Below are 14,580 nucleotides of genomic sequence, written 5' to 3'. Positions count from 1 at the left end.
TTGTTATATATTTTATAAAATATAAAACTTAAAGCTAATAAATTCTGGTATTAATCACTATAAAAGAAAAAGCCCATGTTTATAGGATGTCTGTATTCACAGTGATATTTTATAAACTCTAATTAATTACTTTTAGAAGGTTTTGACATCTATTCTTTCCAATAGAATTCAGGCAGAAAAATCAATATGTTAAAGACTGTCATGCCAGAAATGGATTGCTGACATTGACAGCTAAAATAATTAAATCAGTACAAAACTGAAAGAATTTATAATTACCCTAATGGGTATCACAGCCCTAGCAAATGGGCAGCATATTTAAGTTATCTAAATATTTATAATGACTAAGTACCAATATTTGAAGTAAAAAAAACATTTTAAGCTTGTATTAGGGAATATAACCAGCACTCTCACTAGAAATAAGCAAGATTTTTCCATATTATCTTTGTAACACATGGTTAGGTCAGCGACTTGTGCATTTCTACATTATAATATACAGGATTCATAAAAGATTCTATTGACTCATTCACTTACGCCTAAAAGAATTGTAACTTCCAAAATCAGAGTGGTCTTTGTTTTATTGAGCCAATTACCAATTATTTCTTAAGAGCTTTGTTTCAGGATTCTCAAATGTGAACTCAGCCCAAAATAAAAAAAAATAAATAAATAAAAGAGAGAAAAATTATACTAACTTCATACTAAATTGTTAAAGACTGAAAGATTTTCCCCTAAGGTCACGAACAAGGCAAGGGTGTATTTCCCACCACTTCTATTGAATATTGTAATGAAGGCTATAATTTATTGCCAAATTGCAAGGACAATTAGGTAAAAAAAAAAGATAAAAGCCATCCAAATTGAGAAGGAAGAAGTAAAACTGCTTGTAGTTATAGATGACAAGCTCGTATATATAGAAAATTCAAAGGAATAAAAAAACTATTAGGACTAATAAATCAGTTCATCAGGGTTGCAGAATATAAGATCAATACATAAAAATCTACTATATATCTATATACTGTCAATGTTCTAAAAATGAAATTTTAAAAATATGCCATTTTCAGTAGCATCAAAAATAATAAAATACTTAAATACAAACTTAAGAAGAGAAGCACAATACTAAATAGATGTACTGAAAATTACCAAACATTGTTGAAAAAAATTAAAGAACATTTAATTCAGTAGTGTAAGATACCCCATGTTCATAGATCAGAAGACAATAATTTAAGATATCAATGTTCCCTAAACTTATCTATTGATTCAACAAAATCTTTATCAAAATTCCAGCTGCCTTTATTGCAGAAAATGACAAGGCAATCTTGAAATTCATATGGAAATTCAAGGGACCCAGAGTAGCCAAAATAATCTTGAAAATAAGGAACAAATTGGGGGACTCATGCTTCCTGATTTCAAATATTGTTTCAAAGCTACAGTAATCACGATGTTATAGTATTGATATAAGGATAGGCATATAGATTAAGGATAGGCATATAGATCAATGGAATAGAATTGAGAATTCTGATATAAAGCCATACATTTGATTTCTATCAAGATGCCCAGCAAATTCAATGGCAGAAGAGTAGTCTTTTTAATGAGTGGTACTGTTACAACTGGATATTCACATGCAAAAAAATAAAGCAGGAACCCCCATCTCATAGTAGATGCAAAAGTTAACTTAAAATGGATCAAAGACCTAAATGTAAAAGCTGAAACAATAAAATTTTTGGAAGAAAACACAAGTGTAAAGTTTTGTGACATTGGACAAGGCCGTGATTGCTTAGATTTGATATCAAAAGCAACTACAAGCAACCAAAGAGAAATAAATAAATTGGATTTCTTCAAAATTAAAATCTTTCAAGAAGGTAAAATGACAGCCCATGAAATGGGATAAAATATTTGCAATTTATATATCTGATAAGGGAACCATCATCTTGAGTTACTGGTGAAAGCACATAGTACTTCAGCATGTATTGTAGAAATTTCCAAGAAACCTAGAGACAGGAAACCCTCTGTATGTTGATTCATTGTCATTTGCTTCTCAAAAATTTAAGTTAGAAAATTGCCTCCCTCCTTAGTTCATAAATATTCTCCTTTTCAGTTCTTTTTTCACTTTGCTACCAGTTATTTTCTAAAGACAGGCCTGATCATATAATTTCACCCCTTAAAAATTTTTGTTGACTCTTGGTTGAAAATACAGTAGAAGACATCCGCCCTTCTTGATTTGGTCGCCCATGAGTCTCCAGCCCTGCCTGCCAGCTGATACTTGTGGTCTCACTCCTCCACAGAACTTGCTGCTCCTTCAAAATGACATACTTGACAAACTCTGAGTCCTTGCCCAAATTATTAGCATATTCTCCAAGAGCAATCATTCTAAATGTAAACAGGGCCTCCCTTAAATCCTTTAAGATAAAGTTTAAACTCTTTACCCCATAGCCTCTTTCCCACTCCACATGTTCCTACATACGTCCCTGCTTGAAACCACACTAATTGCCAGACACCTAATACTGTTTTACCCCTCGCAGCTTTAGCTGATGCTGTTTTCTCCATGAGGGGATATTTACCCCACCCAGTCATTATTAAAGGCCACTTAAAGATACCCTTATTACCCTATCAGATAACCCCTCTTCTGGGTTCACAAATAACCCCATGCACCAATAGCATAGAATCCATTCATTAATTATTCATCATATCATTATTTTACACCTTATCTGTGTCAGGTGCTTTCTGACATCCTATGGCACAGCTGCAAACTATGGTATTAATTCACTGCAGGCTCATAATGGACAGGGACCATGTCTCTTTTTCACCTTATGGAAGGGACTTATCTTTTTTCTCTATCTGTTAAACTTCTGCTTCCCTCTGGCACCCAGCTTAAATGCCATTATGAGTGCTTTAATTAATCCTTAAAATAGATATGTTTATGTTATAGATTGGAAAATGATGTTCAGTGTAATTTACCCAAGATCACACAGTTCCTAAGTGTCAAAGGCAAACTTGAAACTCTGGCCTAACTCATTTCAAAAATAAATTAATTAATTTAAAAATAACTAAATAAGTTATATAGGGAATAATATCATATAAAGTGACCATTCAATTAAGCATTCCCCACAACATCCATCTGCCAAATTCTTAGAACTTTAGTTCTCATTAAGATTTCCAATTTTAAAAGATATATCTATTTTGCAGCTAGAAAAACCATCTAGCTTTGGCAAAAAGAAGCAAAAAATTACAGAATGTTCAGGGTGTATCATTAAACATTATTAAACATTCTCCCTACCCCCTGCCGTGCCACCCCCCTCACACCCACACCCACACCCATCCACACTCCATTTAGAAGGTAAGGAAATTTAGAGAGTCAAGTGACTTGTCTACATCTGGCTGCCTAGTTAGTGACAGAATGAGACCTAGAGCCCAGATCTCAAGATTTGCAGAGTAGCTCATTATTCCAAAAGTACCATGACTCCATTTAAGATTCTACGAACTTGGCAACACTCTGATTTTCTTCTTTATGCTTCCTATGTCTTTCAACTGCTTGGAGCATGTCTGATTCTACCATCTATCTACTTGCACATTAAAAGTATACACTGAAAGTCAATTTCTTAACAACCTCATTAAAAAAAAAGTCAAGGGAGAATTTTTAGAAAATACTGAAATTATTAGCCAGCCTTGGGTCCGCCTAGCCTCGTAGAAGCAAACAAATGTCCAACTGATATTTTACTAGGTAGAGATTAATGGCCAGTATTTTCCATTTCAAAACATAGAGATTTGCTTTCTGGTATCTAGTTTTTTTCTGGGAAATGGTATGTTACTGATGAGCTGTCAAATTAACTGACATATAATAGGCATGAAATAAATATTTGAGTGAATATTTATTCTACTTGACATTTCTTCTGTTAACCACATCACAGTTGTCTCAGTATGATTTAGTTGGCCTGTGAACTGAAATGCAGAACACAGCAGAACTGTCATCTGAATTAGAAGAAACTCCAAGGATAAACAAATATTTATTAAAAACCTGTGATGTGATGGGCCTGTAGATTTACATAAAGCCATCACAGATTCCGAGGCCCCATACTTTAAACATTTCATTTTCCTCTAGAGGATGTATGAACTGCAAATGAAAATTGAAAGGAAAACCAAGTTGGAAGTTCATCTTACTTATGAGATCATTAATCACTGTACAACACAAGCAACATGGTAACCAAATTTCACAATATTCTCTGGGTAAAAACTGAAATCTAAATGACCATGGAAGTAACTGTTCCTAAGGAAACTGCTTCACAGTCGAGACCTTAATCAATTTTCTATATGAAGTTATAAGAAAACATACGAACAGAAAAATGTTGTCTGTACTCAAAAAAATAACTAAAATTAACTAAGCCACCTGCCATTCATTCAAATTATAACTGAAAGGTGTCTTAATCAGATATGATGATTTTTTTTCCTTTCCCTTCAGCATAGCAACAGGATGGAGTCAGAGAAATATGGACTGTCATTTATCAGAATTCACATGAGATAATTTTTTGGAAGGCTACAACTTTTTTTTATTATTAATTTTTTTATTTTTTAAATACCAAAATAAATAACACCAAACACAAACATTCTAACTTTTGATCATTCCATTCTACATATATAATCAGTAATTCACAATATCATCACATAGTTGCATATTCATCATCATGATCATTTCTTGGAACATTTGCATCTATTCAGAAAAAGAAATAAAAAGAAAACAGAAAAAAATCCATACATACCATATCCCCACCCCTCCCCCTCACCGATCAGCAGCATTTCACTCTAAATTTATTTTAACAATTGTTCCCCCTATTATTCATCTTTATTCCATATGTTTTACACATCTGTTGATAAGGTACGTAAAAGGAGCATCAGACACAAGGTTTTCATAATGACACAGTCACATTGTGAAAGCTATATCATTATACAATCACCTTCAAGAAACATGGCTACTGGAACACAGCTCCATATTTTCAGGCCGTTCCCTCCAGCCTCTCCACTACATCTTGACTAACAAGGTGATATCTATTTAATGCCTAAGAATAACCTCCAGGATAACCTCTTGACTCTGGAAACTCTCAGCCATTGACACTTTATTTTGTCTCATTTCACTCTTCCCCCTTTTGGTCAAGAAGTTTTTCTCAGTCCCCTGATGCTGAGTCTCAGCTTATTCCAGGATTTCTGTCCCACTTTGCCAGGAAGGTCCACACCCCTGGGAGTCATGTCCCATGTAGACAGGGGAGGGTGGTAAGTTTGCTTGCTGTGTTGGCTGGAGAGAGAGGCCACATCTGGGAAGGCTACAACTTTTGCCTGTGCGTCTTGCAGCTATGGGATAACACTGAGAGATGGTCTGCCAAATCTTCTATTTCAGCTACTGCTGAAAGAAAATAATAATGTCATATGTCACCAATTAGCAACTAATGCAATAGTTGGATCACTGTGGCTTTTAGAAAATACTGAAATTATTAGCCAGCCTGTGAGTCCGCCTATCCTCGTAGAAGCAAACAAATGTCCTACTGATATTTTACTAGGTAGAGATTGATGGCCAGTATTTTCCATTTCAAAACATAGAGATTTGCTTTCTGGTATATAGTTTCTTTCTGGGAAATGAGTATGTTACTGATGAGCTGTCAAATTAACTGACATATAATAGGCATGAAATAAATATTTGAGTGAATTAGTTAATAATAGCTATCATTTACTGAATTCAAACCAAATATGCTAAAAACTTTAGTATTACAGTTCTGATTTTGCTTGTGGGAAACCTAAACTCTGGGCTCTTTTTTAAGGTATCACTTTGCCTCTCCTAGGAAGACTATGGTACTTAACAAAATTTAAAACGCCTTTGTGAAGGAATACACAGGTGCATAGGGATTAAAAAAAGAGTCAAACTCAAGAGTCAGGTTGTTGCTTGGAATCCTGGTTCTACTATGTATTTATTGGGTGATCTTGAATATGCTTCACCTCACTAAGCCTTATAGAATGTTCTATAAGAGTATTATGTAAGATAAGGCTTGTAATAGGACCTAGCTCAAGGACTAAACTAGACAGATAACCTGTATAATGCACTTCGCACTGACTGGCGCATAATAAGCATGCTTTTTGCCCTCATCTTGCAACTGTTTATTTCATATTTTTCATTGAGTGTACTTTTTTTGTAAGGCACCTTAAATATTTATTGGGAAAAAAGGGGCCAGATATACAAATAGATATGTAGGTAGATAGGTAGGTAGGTAGATAGATAGATAGATGAAAGAAAGAGAGAGAGAGAGAAAGAAAGAAAGAGAGAGAGAGAAAGAAAGAAAGAGAGAGAGAAAGAAAGAGAGAAAAGAAGGAAGGAAGAAAAAGAGAGAAGGGGGAGGGGCAGGGGGAGGGGAAGCAGAAGGGTGAAAGGAAATGTTGTTTCCAGAATTTCTGAAACCTAGATAACTGTCTCTAGGACAACGCAGATGATACCCTTCCCTCCTAGTTCCATGACTTTACCTGGTGGACACCATCGTTTTTCCTACCACTCGGGAGTCTATGAATGGCCAATCCTGACCCCCTTCCCTTCTACTACCATTTCCCAGGACTGTGAGGGTTGTGGTGGCTGGTGTAAAATGGAAGCTTTTACCCTCTTAGGCTCAAATTAACAGCCCTGTCTATCTTTACCCTACTTTGTAGTTAAAATGAACTCTGCCTACATGGTCTTACCCATCATTAGACTCAGAGTACAATAATACCTTGATAGTACTTTCATATAATATACTTTCTACAGATCTATATCAGAGAGCATTATGTCCTCAACAGGAGACGTTTTGGTACCATCAAATTCATCTCTTGTACCCCCGTCCACACTTCATAAAAGGTGTTTGGGAAATACATTTTTTTTGGCATGGGCAGGCACCAGGAATCGAACCCAGGGTCTCCAGTATGGCAGGTGAGAACTCTGCCTCTGAGCCACCATGGCCTGCCCGAAAGTACTGTTTAAGATGAATTGAACTGAACTGAAAACATTTATGTACTTTTCTCATGTATTGAATTTTGAATGACAGAATTTAACAGCTTAATTCACATAATTAGATTTTTCACCTTTTTCTAACCATTGATTTATTAGGAATGTATTTGAGTAGCCATATTGGTTATTAATATGGGTTATTGAAGAGCTAAAGTGTATAATAACTAACCAAATTTAACAAACTGTCATATTTTATAGGGATTCAAGGACATTTCTCTTGAGAGGTTTATACATGGTGGAGCCAATGTTACAGGATTCCAATTGGTAGATTTTAATACACCTATGGTAACCAAACTAATGGATCGCTGGAAGAAACTAGATCAGAGAGAGTATCCAGGTTCTGAGACCCCTCCAAAGGTATTCGTTTGTTTTTAATCATATGTATAGTTAGCATTTTTTTCTATTTAAAGTAGAAAGTGCATGATGCAATTCTTCCAGTATTATATTGTCAGACAATGGTATGACGTGAGAAAGAATAATTTTGTCACTGTTAATGACTGCCCAAGCACTTAATAATTTCTATATTTCTATATTTAAGAGTAGAGTTGTTAGAAATTAGCTCTAGTAATTCAGTATTATTGTTACTTTATGTATGAATTGGCTTGAGAAAATTGCATGTATTTTTAGTTTTTTTAATGAAATATTTCAAATGTGAACAATCATCAGTAACTTTTCTATCCAGATAATAACTGTGCTTACAAAATGACTTATTAAATGAGTAGGTAAATTAGCAAATTGGTAGAACTGTAAAACATGAAAGCTTCTGCAAAACTTATCTTCACATTTAACACTACAAGGTCAGAATATTTAAATATTTGGACATATGTTGCAAAAATATAGGCTATTAATAGCCTCAAAGGAAACTGGTAAATTTCTGATAAGCCTATATTTTTCTCACCTAAAATAATAGGTACTTTCTTAGACATCATGTAAATAATGGCATAATGTTTCTTAAACCCCAGCTTAGTGATTTTGATCTCCTACATAATAGTGATTTCTATTATCTCCTACAAATACTCTTTGTCACAGCTTTAGGCACTTCATTATATTGTCTCCAGTATTCTTTCATTGAATCGTCATTAGCATATATTGCTAATCTCCCACTGGCAGTCTATTACAGCAAGAAGTTTTCAAAGGATAATATGGAAATACAAGCCTAGAAAAACTAAGATCTAGGCTTAGAGAGTGAACTCTTCTGTTTCCTATATATGTCAATTTCTCCTCTGTAATATGAGAATTTGACTGGCCATACCGTATCCACTACACTATCGAATCATAGAATTTCAGATCAGAACATTTATTGAGTATCCACTATGTGCTGAGCACTGTAATCCAACCCTCTGTTTTTATAGATTAATAAATGCAAGTTATTAAATTGGGTATATTAATTAACCCCAAGTCAGGGACGAGGGTCATGGGATGTCCAGAAGAGAATCTTGGCTGCCCTGAGTCTTAGACAATTGCATTCTTCACTATGTTACAGCACTTTCCATAATAGACAATATAGATGAAAGGATACTAAAAAGCAAAAAAAGTTTTCAAACTGCAAATCATTCTCGGGAATAAAAGAACTTTGAGAAGTCTTCCAGTCTGTCTCTTGCCTCCAAACAGGTCCAAAGATAAACCAACCCAAAAGCTGAATTCTTCCAAGTGTTGATACTCAAAGGAAAGAACATAAAGCCTCCTAGTGAACCCATTTCTAACCTGGACAGTGCTATAGAGCATGTTCCCTTCATTCTGTCATCAGTGTATGCAAAGACTCTCTTGATAAAGGGCAAGGAAGAATCTTATCTCCTCCTTCATCATACTTTCCCTTTATGATATCAGTTTTTTGTCTTAGTATCTCTTCTATAAACCATCACTTAAACAGCTTGTTAATCTTTTAGCTTTAGAATCTAAAATGGGCTTCAACCTTCTTGGTAGTGCTTCATAGCTCCATGTGGGTTATTTTTTTTCATTTTAGTGATAACATGAGTGTGTTAGAGTCAGAGTGTGGTCCACTGTTATCCTCCCATCCAGCAACACTGCCATGGTCAGTTCTTCCCCTACCCTATCTTGTCTTTAGCCTGTCCCATTGACTTCTCTTTAATTACCTCCAACACGACTCTTCTATGCCATAGCTTTAGGTACTTTACTACGTTGCCTCTCGTATTCTTTCATTGAATCATGTATGTAAATCTCATCCCTCAAGCAATAGTAAATATCCTGAATATAGCCCTTTATAAATATACTCTTATGTGAATTGTACTTGAATTTGTTTAGTTATTTCAAGCAAGATTAAAAGAACAACTTCGGATCTTGTCACTTCCCTGCTTTAAAAAGAAATTCTGGAATAAACGTTGTTATGGACTGAATTGTGTCCTTGAAAAATATTTTGAAGTCCTAACCCTTAGTATCTCAGATGGTGACCTTATTTGGAACTAGCGTTCTTTTCCAGATGGAGTTATTTATATTAAAATGAGATCATACTAGAGTAGGGTTGGCCCCTAATCCTATATGACTGGTGTCCTTAACAAGGAGACAGTGACAGGGGAAAAGACCATGTGACAACTGAGGCAAATACTGAACTGCTGTGAGCCCAAGAACACCAAAGAGTGCCAGAAAACCACCAGGGGCTAGGAAGAGGCAATGAAAGATTCTCCCCTATGGGTCTCAAAGAGACAGCATGGGCCTGCCAATACCTGGATTTTCGACTTCTAGCCTCCAAAACTGTGAGATGATAAATTTCCATTGTTTCAAGTCGCCTAGTTTGTGGCACTTTGTTACTGCAGCCCTAGAAAACTAAGACAAAGTTCTTTCCCAATAAAGGCCAACAAACGGTTTCCACTTCTTTGTCCCTCTATTCTCTTTGTGATGCTCCAGCCAAATTCAAATGCTCTAAACATTCAAACATTCAGCAGTCAGTCCTGTGTTCTTACGCACATCCAGCAGCCCTACACCTTCATGTTCATCTGTCCTTGTACGACCATATTCCAAACCTTTATCTCAAATTCCACTTTCTTCTTTTAAAGATTTTTCTTACTCCTCTATGTAAATATGATCTCTTTTTCCTTGGTAATCTCCATATTTGATTTTCTAACTCAAGGACCTAACATAATTAAGTATATACTTACTGTTTCACTCCTATGAACCCCTTTGGGACAGTCACTCAACTTTGCAGTCCTCGGGATTCCTAGCCAGTGTCTAGTACATTTTTTCAGAGAGTTTTCAGGCACAATATGAAATTTCACCCTTCCAACAACCACAAGAGATAATCATTATTATCTTGGTTTTTATTTTTCTTTGTCTTGTGTTACATAGCTTAAGAATGTGCTCCCCATTACTGCACTAAGATTCTGCCCCAGCTCTGTCTTTTTATCTACAAACTTTGGCAGATAGAACTCATTCCACCATTGTGATTACCGGTCAAAATTGTAAATAACTCTATGGCAAGATCTAGTTTTACTGTACCTAAAAATGGAAAGTTTAGAAATAAGAATTTTCTAGATACTATCTAGAAGTTATATGCTATTAATATGGTTTCCTAGACTAACAAAACATGTAGAAAAAATGAAATCCTTTGAAAAGGTAAAACCAGTTTAACCTACTACTTCTCTCCATCTATAAGCTCTAGGCCCTACCAAATTCCAGGCCTTTGCCACCCTGGATTAATGTGTACTCTGCCCTGCTCCACTCTCTGTGACACCTGTTCTTCTTCTCTAGTTCATTTATCTCGTAAAAATTGACGGGTTTTTAAAAACACAGCAACTGAATTTGCTTTTTAGTTTCATCTCTTTCTGCTTTTTTCTCCTTGTTGAAAAACCAGAAACATGTTTTGGTTACTTTCTTGATCCCAATATACCAGCAAGGCATTTTTTTTTCTTTCCCTTTATGTCTTTAACAAGTTTCATTTTATTTCTTGCTTACAAGAAATAAAATTTTATTTTCTTGTCTTACAAGAAGACACTTTGACAACTTTCTAGACTCAAAGATGTATCAGTTCAGGTAGGGAAGGATTTGACAGCTTGCTTAACCACTTGAGCTTCCTCCAGTCACCCTGTCCCAATTGTGAGGGGGTCATGCCTCGCCGAAAGCCTGTTTGATCATGTCCTTGAGGACTATATAATGAGGCTCTTAACTTACATGTTTCATAAATCATTCCAATAAAAGCTTTTGAATTAAGTTCTCTGCCATTCAGAGGTTCTTCATGAGAACTTATGTTTATTTTATTTTATCCTTACGTTAGTTTTTCTCTTGCCTGAATTGCTGGCTGCTATGCCTGCTAGTTATGTTGTTTAAGGTTGCTTTCTCCAGTTGGAATTCAAAATTATTTTTCTTTCATCCTCTATTTCCACAGCCCAAGACTTCTCCTAGCACGTAGAATGTGTCAAGCATAGAGAATTGACAATAGGGAATTCTGTAAAGAGATAATATTGTGGTTTTTCAGGATTAGTAGTTGAGACTCTGCCATGCTTCAAGAAAGCTATGCCATATCTTCCATGTACTTAGAATTTCTCTAATTAAATTTTACCAGAAATTCCTCCCTGATATTTTTATTTTCAGCTTAAACAAATTACACTTTCCCTCTCATTCTTTCCTTGCTTCTTCTCCTGACCTTAATAACTTTCACCTGAGGAAGAAAAGGGTTTGGTCTTCTTTCAGAGAGTTGCATAGAGGTGATTACTAGAAAGCAGTTGGTCTATATTTAATTTCTCTGCTTTGGACCTAGGTTATAATGGAAACTTAGGGACAGAATTTAACCTTCCTGAACACAATCAATGATTTAACGATGCTCATTCTGTTTACTTTAATGACAGGCGCCTATACGTTTGTTAAATAAATCATTGTCATTTCTGAATTTGACCTTCTATTTCTGTATACCAATTAACAGTCCCAATCATTCTTCTGGTGGGTTGACCAAAGATACATACCTCATGTCAACAAACATGTATTAAACCTCAGGGAACCCTGCTAGGCTTTTTAAAGGAGGAAAAGAGGAAGACATCCCAGCCTCCTGGGGCTCAATCCCAGTGACGGAATAGAAGGCAGATCCCAGAAATTATTCCACACACGTTTAAGGTATTAATTACAATCGGCCTAGCTGCCCAATTCTACTTTAGATGTTATTCATTGAAATTAAATTCTTATTTAATTAATTGAGTTCTTTTTCTTACTATGAGTGCAAAATTTCAACTAAGGGAGGAAATTATTTGGATGAAACGAATTAAGGCGGTGAATCAGCCATTTATATTTTTCTTTAGCTATTTATACTTGAACACAATAGAAAAACCTCATCTGGAAGTCTCTTCTCTTTAAGTGCATGTATTTCCATGTACAAAAATAGACTTATGGGTTGTGCTTCTCCTTCAAATCCTGATTGATGGAAAAATGTTTATTAGCATCTCTATTTTTCAGAGTGTGTTTTCTCCTTTTTAAATATGGAGAATGACAAGACTTGGTATTCAGTCTGTAATTAAGTGATAATGGAAATTGCTGAAGCCAGAGTCAAAGTATCAGTAATTTAACTGCCCTTCAGTCAGTGTGGTGCTTTATGTTATAAACCCACATTGCTCCCAAACCATGCCTGGTGCTTGATTAGATTTTAAACATTTACTGTCATAATCACTTTCATTTGGTTAGTACACCTCTGCACTAACTTATGATGGAGTCCTTGTGATGGCTGAAACTTTCCGAAATCTGAGAAGGCAGAAAATTGATATTTCCAGGAGAGGAAATGCTGGTGACTGCCTGGCAAATCCTGCTGCTCCATGGGGCCAGGGAATTGACATGGAGAGGACCCTCAAACAGGTAACTCACAATTTCACTGAAATTCAATTTATTTAATGGTCCTGTTGAAGTAGAATGTTCAAGAAAACAATAATTTATCTGAACATAGCTTTATTATCAATTGTCATTTTGGTACATCAAAGCATCCTTCATTTTTGAGCTATCTTCTAAATAGAATATAGAGTAGAATACTCATGTTTCTATCTTATGTAGATACGTAGTCAGGATAACCTAGGTTGTACTACAACAATAAACACCAGCAAATTTCAGTAGCTGAAGTCACAAAGTGGTATTTCTCATTCCCACATGAGATTAACAGGAGCGTGTTGCCCATTGTTGTCACTCAGGGATCCAGGCTGACAGAGCAGCCAGCATCTTGAATGCTGCAAAGGGAAATGGAAATTGTGGGGAGGTCTCAAATTGGTGACTAATGGCTATGGCCCACTAGTAACACATATCATATCTGTTTAAAACTCATTTGTCAGAAACAGTCATCTTGCCCTGGGTCACTACAAGGAGGTTCAAGAAGTATAATCCTACCTTTGGCCCAGAAGAACCAGAGATATTTGACAAATACTACTAACTACTTCAGTACACCTTGAATTGCCTTATAACTTCGGATAAATAATGTTAACTCTTTTCATCTCGTATAGCTATACCAACACTGTTTTCAAATGATCAATTAGTTATGTATGTGCATGTCTATACATATTATTTTATATATTTTATTTTTAATGTTTCACTTTAAATGTTCTGAAATGCCATGGTAAAGAATATGTTGAGTAAAAGTATAAATTTGAAATAAAATGTTCTTGAATATTTACAAAATGTATGTATATATTTTGAAATTCCCAAATCTTCTGCTCAATTCATCCTGTGGATATATGGATAGAACTGAAAAATAACTATAAACAAACCATTTTTCCATACCTATGAACAACACTTCAATATTGAGGAAAAATTATATTCATTAAAATGGAATCTTTATAATATAAAAAAACAAAAATATATTGCTCTTCCAAGTATATTGCAGAATTGTCTATATGTTCATTGGATATTATACTTTCAGGTTCTTTGCCAGTAACTCAAATGTGTCATGGCTCTTTAGTGATATGGTCCCACACTCATATGGCGTCATAAGCAAGCAGATGAAGTCGAGATCTCTGTGATGAAATGGCAGATGAATTCATGTGCGGGTTTTCTTTTTCATTCATAGGTTCGCATTCAAGGGCTGACAGGGAATGTTCAGTTTGACCACTATGGACGCAGAGTCAATTACACAATGGATGTGTTCGAGCTGAAGAGTACAGGGCCTAGAAAGGTGAGCCACAGGCAAGCCAAGAAAAGGGAAATTCTCACTTTGCTTAGTTTGCTTTGGCACTTAAAGGCTTTCAGGCAAAAGACAGTTGAAAATTCTAGTTCTTCTTTTAATTGGTGAATATTTGCAAATAGTACTTCCTTGATAATCTGTACTGAAATAAATTCCTGTCATATAAATGATATTTAATGATGTCCTAAAGCGGAAACAAACATAATTTATTCATTATTTATATCCTCTACCCAAAATAGAAGCAATATTTTGAAAATAAGGCTTAGCAAAAAAAAATCCCACAAAGCAAAATTTACTCTGCACAGAGTACCCAATGAAGATAAGGAGACATAATGCATCTCATCTCTGCATAGACAGTAATGAAATCATTAGAAAGAGTACAAAGGAAAACCAGTTCTAATGGAAGGAGTATTTTTAAAAGCCTGGTTGTTCTTGAAGTAGGCAAGTAGACAAATTCAACTGAGCAATGGAAAGAGCAGGT

At 35.3% G+C, this 14,580-nt stretch overlaps 1 protein-coding gene across 4 annotated transcripts in view; it reads left to right on the top strand.

The window, feature by feature from the left end:
- The window catches only part of GRIA4 (glutamate ionotropic receptor AMPA type subunit 4), a 393,417-nt gene that overhangs the window by 311,507 nt on the left and 67,330 nt on the right, over positions 1–14,580 (top strand). For all 4 annotated transcript variants that reach the window (XM_077113093.1, XM_077113096.1, XM_077113094.1 and 1 more), the window contains 3 exons: positions 7,202–7,360; positions 12,623–12,790; positions 13,986–14,090. In XM_077113093.1, the coding sequence (XP_076969208.1) occupies positions 7,202–7,360; positions 12,623–12,790; positions 13,986–14,090 (432 nt within the window). The remainder of the gene's footprint in view (positions 1–7,201; positions 7,361–12,622; positions 12,791–13,985; positions 14,091–14,580) is intronic.

Source organism: Tamandua tetradactyla, chromosome 8 (assembly GCF_023851605.1).
Source record: "Tamandua tetradactyla isolate mTamTet1 chromosome 8, mTamTet1.pri, whole genome shotgun sequence".
NCBI classification, from domain to species: domain Eukaryota; kingdom Metazoa; phylum Chordata; class Mammalia; order Pilosa; family Myrmecophagidae; genus Tamandua; species Tamandua tetradactyla.
Note: the sequence above shows the minus strand (reverse complement) of the source record. Positions and strands in the feature narration are given on the sequence as shown.